This window comes from Callorhinus ursinus, unplaced genomic scaffold (genome assembly GCF_003265705.2).
Source record: "Callorhinus ursinus isolate GAN/ISIS: 27379988/994484 unplaced genomic scaffold, GSC_fseal_2.0 scaffold59, whole genome shotgun sequence".
Classification (NCBI taxonomy): Eukaryota; Metazoa; Chordata; class Mammalia; order Carnivora; family Otariidae; genus Callorhinus; species Callorhinus ursinus.
Window position 1 is genome coordinate 1,587,266 of NW_027397121.1, and position 8,744 is coordinate 1,596,009.

At 49.0% G+C, this 8,744-nt stretch overlaps 1 protein-coding gene across 1 annotated transcript in view; it reads left to right on the plus strand.

The window, feature by feature from the left end:
• The first annotated feature begins 925 nt into the window (after window positions 1-925).
• LOC112816089 (kinesin-like protein KIF6) overlaps window positions 926-8,744 on the plus strand; it is a 93,347-nt gene continuing 85,528 nt past the window's right edge. Inside the window, exon 1 of the mRNA XM_025862452.2 lies at window positions 926-1,219. Coding sequence (XP_025718237.1) covers window positions 1,113-1,219 — 107 coding nt within the window. The 5' untranslated portion in view covers window positions 926-1,112. The remainder of the gene's footprint in view (window positions 1,220-8,744) is intronic.

The following is an 8,744-nucleotide window of genomic DNA, read 5'->3' on the forward strand; positions in this document are numbered from 1 at the left end:
AATCTCTACCTCCTAGAAACATGCCTGTCACCAGAAAGGATTGTCATGTGAAGTGACAATGTCTACTGGGCTGTGCGTGTTACAGATGCATTGATAGAGGATCATTGACTGCGGAGGGAGGATTCGTGCTGCCTGGGCCTCAGGGAACGCTTCTCAGGGTTGGTGACACTCAGCCAGGGCTTCAAAGATAAGTAGAATTAATTGGATGAAAACATGGGGAAAAGGAACCAATGCTTTTAAAAGAGGCATAAAAAAACAACTCCGTAGATTCACCCAAAATCCAGTTGTGAATTCAGCTGTTGCCTAGGGAGTCCCAGGCACACACTTGCATTGAGCCTCGCTCTGGGAGGCAGGGAGGAAGAGGGCTGCGGTACAGAAATACCACCTGCTCACTCTGCTGTCCCTGGCCGTTCTGACTCTGGGTTCCAGAATTTGGCCCCCGAGCAGGGCCCAGCAGTGGGGCTTGGCACATAGTGATGATAATGACCCAGGATGTTGGATTTAGACGTGAACTAGGAGCTGCCATCACAACCTGCTCGTGGATCTTTCGATGGAGAACCTAACCTCGGAGTAAGCACCGAGGCCCCTCCCTAGACACAGGAAACAAGGATGAGTCGTTATATGGAGACTAAGAGTAGAATTTTCTAGGTTCTGTATCTTTCAGCCTGGATTGTACCTCTTTTAACTAAATGCCTGGAAATCCAGCATGAAATTTAACAGAAAACCAAAACGGGGCATAACAGGAAAACGGGGAGAACTGTAGCACTGAATGATGGCAGAAAGTGCATTTGCAGATGTCCTCGGCAATCCGGGGCCTGGAGCTCTGGTTCTCATTTGCTCCGACTAGACATTCCAAACTCCACCCCCAACCCCCACAAGTCACATGCCTGCGCAGCCCCAGCCCTGCAGGGTGCAGGGTGTCGCTGGAAGGGCCTCCTCGCTGGGTCGGTGGCCAGCTGGAAGAGCCCGGGGCCACCTTGTCTGGTCAGGAGCCTCTCGGCTGTGAGCCTCTTGGAACCAGGGCTGGCTTTGTGGTCTGCCTAAAGTGACAGTGAAATTAATGGGATCCTGATGCTGTGACTGAGGCCATTTCCCCATGTCTCCAAACAGGGATGAGAGAAGAAATGTCATTAGGACGACAAGAGGCTTTTGAAATCTTCAAGAGAGACCACGCTGACAGCATCACCATCGAAGACAACAAACAGATTTTGAAGCAGAGGTAAGGCTGGTTCACAGGGCCACTGGTTCCCCGACGCTTAGCCGGGCCAGTCTCAAGGAAACTCGCTACTCCGTTGTCCCTAATCTGTTTGACCTAACTTCTAAAAGAAAGGCCCGATGTGTATTTAGTTTCACAATGAATTATGTCCAGCCCGGTGGGACTTTCCTACGTGGGAACCTCCTCATCCCAGCCCTGCTGGGGTCCGCAGTGTCAGGGCGGGGTCTGTCACTGACAGCACCAACTTTGTCCCCAGTTCTCACCTGTTACACTAATTCCCGTCTGCCTGTGACTCTATCCATATCACACTGTTCCAGGGGCCAGGGAAAAAAGTCTGTAGATCAAATTGTCATCTTAGAACTCTAGCTGCTGCAGCCCACGCTTCCCACTCAAAGAGAGTATACGTGCACTCAGCTTGTGACCCAGAGGCCTCTGGTGTGTTCTCCAGCCGGAAGCAGAGCGGGCAGCAGCGTCTGCTGACATATTGTCAACCTGGTCTCTGAACCCTTTAGGAAAAAAACTTCGTTTCAGCTCATCTGCGGTTTAGATGCATAGCCGCAAACTGTGGCAAACAGAAAGACTGCCAGGTGCATGAGTCTAGAGTTCAGAAGAGAGAGTTCTAGTCTGTGAACTCTTATACTGAGTCACACGTGACTCTGGATCTTAGCACACACACAAACAAACATTTGGAAATTTTCAAAACCAATTCGTTGAATTAAAATGAGATCCAGGTTTGAGAGTCATATGCTTATAAACGCTTCAAGGAAGCTTAAGGAGTGGCTGAGCTCAGGAAAACAGGTGGAGACACAAGGGTCTAGAGGGTAGAACCAGGGGGAAAGCTCTGAAGGGCAGGGAGGGCAGAGAGGAGGCTGTGAGGGAGGCTGAGAAAAAGCAGAGAGAGAAGCAGGGGAGACCCAGGAGAACATATTATCTTGAAAACCAAGAGGGGAGGCGGCTCCAAGAAGCATGTTGTGAGTGGTGTCTGACACTAGAAAGAAAGAAGCAGGGGAGACTGGACCAAGCACACCGAGCGAGCGGGCGACTACAGACCACGGGGCAGAGGGCTGGGAGTGAGGGAGCACATAAGAAGGAGCTGAGCAAAGGGAGCATGTGTGAACATGTATTCGAAAAGTCTGTGATAGATGACAAACATTCGAAGGAGGGAAAACGGAGGCCTAAGGAGAAGGGAGGTTTGTTTCAGAACGGGAGAGAAGTAGCCAACATTGCAGGCCATGGAAGCAAACCCCTGGAGAGAGAGGCAGACAGACAGACAGACCACGGGAAGAACTGATGCAGCAAGGCCTCAGGGAGAAGGTCTGGGGAGGGAGGGCATCAAAGATCCCGGTGAGGTGATCCTGGAGAGAAAAATGAGGCAAGACACTGCCTCCGATGCCCTTGGCAGTGAAGGGAGGAAGGTAAGATGGCCTCTATTTTGTCCGTGGAAGTTGAAGTGGAGTAAGAGTCGGGAGGTAGCAGACGTGGTGGCAGAGGTTTCATACAGATGTCACAGGGAACAGGAAAGAAGGCAGAGCTGGAAAAAGAAAAGGAAAGGCAAGCAGCACTGAGGGCCCAGCTTGACTGGCTTTCTCGCTGTGGTGGCATGTGAGTGGGGGTCTCAGATCACTTTAGGAATCCTGCGATGGTGGGAGGGGTGTAGCCGGGAGCAGTCATTCGGGCGCCATGCTGCCCCCCTTAGTTGGAAGAAGTACATGTGGACCCCGCGGCCCAGTGGTTCCGCTTCTGGGTCTGTCTCCCAGGAAGCTCTCGAGTGGGCTCTGAAGGGGAAGTATGAGAGGATGTTTGCCGCAGCTCAGTTTGTGGCTGAGGAGAGCTGGAAGCCTGGGTGTCCATCACCAAGGAAGCAGAGAGGTAAAATCTTGGGGAAGCTAACCATGAAGTCAGGAGCAATGGATGAATGTACACACACCAGCACGGACAGCACTAAGAACACAATTCATGGAAATTATAAAGAGATGCACACAAAACAAACAAAAATAGCCAAACATAAGGATAGATTATCACATACTTTAACCATAAGAATGGTTACCTGTGTGAGGGAGAAGAATGAGAGCAGGACAGGGGGGTATGAATGAATAAATGAATAAAACAAGGGCTAGGGGAAAAAATAAAGTGCCTCTAGTGAAAGCTGAGGACCCTCCCCCTGGAAAAATGGACATATGTGCATCCACACAAATTTTAGCAAGTGAATCCTGGGGTTTCTCAAACCTTCTAATGCATATTCACAGTAAGCCATGAGTTTCTGGGATAGTCAGCTGGATGTGTTAGAGCAGAACATCTGTCTGTCTGAAGATAAGCATGTCACACTTGCTGCCTCATCCAATACGAACTTCTAAGGGCCCTCAGCCTTCTCACCCAAGGCTTCAGAGCTTCCACCAGGGCCTGACGACTCCGGCTTCATATTAAAATGACCCATGGAGCTTGTAAAACCTTCGGACACTGGGCCTGACCCCTCAGATACTCTAATTTAATTAGGTAGGAGCTAAGCATCCATTTGTTTAAAGATTCCAACATGAAACCAGGTTTGAAAACCACTGGCTAAACAGTGTCCAGAGTCCCTGAGATCCAGAACCTCTGAGGTAGGATCCCCAAACTCTACAGGCTAAACCAATTACCAAGGGATTCTTTTGTGCACATGAGTTTAAGAACCACTAGCTTAGGAAGAATTCTATTTTTTTAAGAGTTTATTTATTTAATTTGAGAGAGAGAGAGAGAGAGAACATGAGTGGGGGAGGGGGACAGAGGGAGAGGGAGAAGCAGACTCCCTGCTGAGCAGGGACCCTGACTTGGGGCTCGATTTCCGGATCCCAGGATCATGACCTGAGCCAAAGGCAGACGCTTAACCAACTGAGCCACCCAGGTGCCCCAAGAATTACTCTGGAATTGGTATGGTTCCTGGTTCTGGTTTATACTCGAGTTTAGGTCTGTTTCCAGTGGGAGGGTGGGTTGGGATGGCAGGGCTGAAGATGTGGTCTTTCAAAGCCTCTTAATACAAAGCTCACTTAACTCTAGTACAGTAAGGTTCTGACAGCCCTGTGACAAATGTGCTTTTGGGCTGAAACACATCCAATCACATAGGATGGGCTGGTAATACTGGTGGTCCCATCTTGCTTGTGGCCATAGAACAAGGGAATTAATGAAACTTGCACAAAGCTTTCCTCTGAAAAGGGCTTTTCCCAGCAGTAAATCAATCTTTTTAAATCAAATGAAAAGCCAAGAGACCAGCCCACATTTTTTAAAAAATGTCTGCATCTGTTTAATGTTACTGTAATAACAATCATTAAAGGAATATTTGGTACTGGGGAGTGTAACCCAGGATCTACCCCTTTCTCGGGATTGGAGCTTTTGTTTGCATTCATGGAGAGTATTCAATTACTAGGTATTACATGCTCATAACTCCTTGAGGCAGAAGACTAAGAGAAAATGTTTTTCTGTGAAAACAAATAACTAAAGCACTGCTCCTACAGCAGACATCAAAATAGGGTCCCACAGGTGCCAGTGGGGGTGACTTCCATGCTGCCCTTATCTCAAGAAGCAGTCTGCAGTAACCCCGATCCCCTCCAAGCATTTGCTGCCTGTCCCCCTGGTGACCGGAAGCACCATGTGGCCCATCTGCAGAAGGGCTGGCTCGTCCTAGGAATGCAGACATGAACCTCAGGATTTTAGTCAGGATGGCGCTAAACGCCTGTTCCTCACTCAGCTCCCAGGAGACTACTTCCTCTGAGAAAGTCTCACCCTCTGGAAGCCCCCAGCAATGAGGTCCCAGTGTCCTGGCCCACCATTCATTCCCAACTTTTCACATCATATCACTCTACCATCTGCGTTTCCAATTTTGGGACATCATGTTGGCAAAGTTCACAAAAGAGGGGCTTGGGACTCACAGGAGCCTGGGGGCAGCTCAGCCTCTCTAGCCCATGGCAAGGAGGTTCTAAGCCCAAATGAAGGAACCGTCGATGGCCCCAGATCCCTCCTGACCACTCAGTTCCCCCAGAGTACAAGAGTTGACCTGGAGCCGTGGGACAGAGGGGTCCATCAGTGGCTCACATGTGCACATCCGAAAAAAAGATTTTCTTCCCCATCTTACCTGGACCCTAGCCCCCAGTCTGGAGGAGATTTGCTACCTGTCTGTGACAAGAAAAACAAGATGTTGGCACATTAATAGGGTGTTTACCCTTTGCTGAACTAGAGCACGTAAGCCAATTCTTAAGCTGGATTTTTATAGTGGAAGACAACTACAATTCAAAATCTACATTCAAATCAGGGATGACTCAGCCTTGTAGTATATAATAATATGAAGAGAGGTTGGAGACCCCATGTTTGGCAAAGACCAGTGCTCAGGTACCACACAGCTAACTTTCTTCTGTGGCAGGTCTTTGATGCAAAGGGAGTCCCTCTGTCACAGAGTTCCATTAAATAACAAAAGAAGAAATAAATAGATTAACTGCAGTTGGAAACAAAGGCAATGATAATGAGAACTCAAGCAAGAAAAGCACCCCCTCGGGCACCTGGGTGGCTCAGTTGGTTAAGCGACTGCCTTCAGCTCAGGTCATGATCCTGGAGTCCCGGGATCGAGTCCCACATCGGGCTCCCTGCTCAGCGGGGAGTCTGCTTCTCCCTCTGACCTTTCTCTCTCTCTCATTCTCTCTCTCAAATAAATAAATAAAATCTTTAAAAAAAAAAAAGAAAGAAAGAAAGAAAGAAAGAAAGAAAGAAAGAAAGAAAGAAAGAAAGAAAGAAAGAAAGAAAGAAAGAAAAGCGCCTCTTCACTCGGTTGGATCCTTCAGACACGGAATAGAATGGCAATCTAAAACCAACAGGAAAACTGGACCAAGGCTGGAGAACAATCTCGTGGCACCATCTGGAAATAACATCCCTGACAAATAGAAGTTCCCTGGTTCCTATTAGACTCCGATTTTAACCTTTATTATTTTTCCATTTGTTTTCTGTATTTACACCTTGTTCCCTGAACTAGAATTATGAACTCTTGAGAGCTGAGATTAGATTAGTATCTTCCCAGCCTCCCCACAGTTTTTAACACAGTGCTGGCCACAAAAATAGTACTCAAAAATATTTCTTTGGCTTGAGAATGACACTTTGAAATTGACTTCGAGAAGTCTTAGCAGCCAAGCAAACTGCTCAAGACCTACTTCCTAGAAGCAGGCTTCTCGAGACAGGCAAGGAACAGAACAGGACACGGGAGGGGGCAGCCATCTTGATGGGAAACAAGATGGAATAGAAAAGAAGTATTGGTATTAAAGAAAAGGCTAAGGGAAATGAAAGGTGGATCTTCCTGGCAATATAACAGAGAGAGCTAAGGTGCCATGTCAGGGATAGGTCTCCAAAGGAAGGAAATGGCATAGATGCAGGCCTACTCTTCCTCTCTGATAGGAAGAGTATTGCATGTTCACTCTGTAAATAATCAACATATTAAGTTAATTGCTGTAGACAAGAGGAACCCCTTGCCCTCCAAGGACATATTTGCCCCACTGGCCTGAAGAAACCATCCCAGCTGATGTGACAGGGAATAGACCCAGAGGCTCTTGGAGATTGAGTGGCTTATGAACATCAGCTCCTCCCCTTAGCCCATAGGTTAAAGCAGCTGCTGCCCCTGGTCCCCAGCAAATTGCCTGTGGTTCTAACTTCCCTGGGGCAGAGCCAGGTGTCATGCTTCCTCAGCTGCTCCCCCAGTGGTGACATATCTCTGCCTGACCCACACCAAGGGCTGGATGGGATTCTCCCAGGAGCTGCAGGTCTGGAATTTACATGAGATTCTACCTCAACTCCCATCCCTTTCATTGCCCCTGAGATTCTACCTCAACTCCCATCCCTTTCATTGCTTGAGAAACTCAGCAACTGTCTTAGGTGTCCTTGACCACAGACTTGCAAGGATCCCTCCTCTGACCCCTTGGTTTGCTGAGAGGATGATAGCCATCATTCCTGTCTGTAGTTGCTGTTTCCAACATGCAATCCCACATCACAGTCCATCACCCAAGTGGGTCCCTACACTGCCAGGCAGTGGTCATGGTTTAGGTACAAAGGACGTTTGTGTGCACGTACTTCCCACATCAACCCAACCCTGAGAGGTATCTCATCCTAATCTTACAAATGAGGACTCTAAGATTCAGTGGGGCATTCAAGTCCAAGTCTCTGCACCCCAGGGAGTGCTGCCCACCACGTGCTCCCTCACGCTCTGCTGCTTATACACTACAGGTAGGTATAGAATGCTCACCAAGTGCGTGCCCCGGTCTAAGCTCCAGGGATAGTTGTGTGAATTAAATAGATGTGGTCACTCTCGTCAGGACACTTACGATGTTGAGAAAGGGGACAAAACAAATCAGCAGGCAGTTCCCACATGGTGTACCATGATGACAGATGTTCAGAGTTCTATGGAGCACGTGGGGTTGCAGACCTGCCCAGCCCTACAGAGGAAGAGACCTCTCTGCTGCAACTGCAGGGTTAGGTAGAAATTAGCCAGATGAAGAAAAACTTTCCAAGCAAAGGGAACAGCCCCAAGGTGAGCCAGTGTGACACTTGATGGTACTGAGGCCAATGGGGGGTGTGAGAAAAGATTCTGGAGAAGTCCACACCAGCCACAGCATGAAGAGTTTAGTTAGCCCTGTTAAGGAATTTGGATTTTGTTCTGTGGTCCCTGGGGAGCCCTTGAAGAGTTTTAAGCCGGAGAATAATAAGATCAGGTTTGCATTTGAGAAGGTTTGCTGGCTTCATGAGAAATGGCCTGAAGGCAGGTAGCAAGAATTCGGGGGAGCTCTGCAAGCCATTGTCACTTTGAGGTGATGGGGTGATGGGACTGCTCCTTCTCTGAGGAATGAAGGAACGAAGCCAGGTGGAAAGCTGTGAGAATTAGGGAGGACCAGGACGGGGAATGGATGCGGTGAGTGAAGATGCTAATGGAGGGAGGGGCGGGAGTACATAGGTGAGTGTCTGTCCTGGGCAGTGAGATGAGGAAAGGAAAAAGGAAGGGGAGGGGTATTCGGAGGGTGGGAGCTGATCAGTTCCTCAGATGGATTTGTCAGGAAATAAAGCGGGACTGGGAGGGAGATCTGGGAGCTATCTATGGGGATGACAAGTGAAGACACTGGCGTGATGGGGTGCCCAGGGAGAGGGTCACGACAAAACCCTGGCAATTTGCAGCATCTAAGGAACAGCTGAGGAAGAGGAGACTGAGAAGGAGCAGTCAGGGCGAGAGATGGCTGAGGTGACGCGGAAGCCAAGAAGGAGAAGGGTTTGCACTCTGCGGATAATGTGCAGCGCGGCACCGTGGCTGCTGTGGGGTCAGTGAAGGCTGGGTGTCACAGGAAGCCAGGCTTATGAAAGAGCAGCCAAAGGACCGCATTACTTCTCCCTTCCAAGCCCAGGCCTTGCCCTGAGGTAGAGATTTTTCTGTGCAGCACACAGAGCCACCTGCCAGCCCCCACAATGGAAATACCCCCAGCAACGCTGCGCTTCCCGAAATGAGCCATGCAGCGAACGACTTCCCAGAGAGGAATGC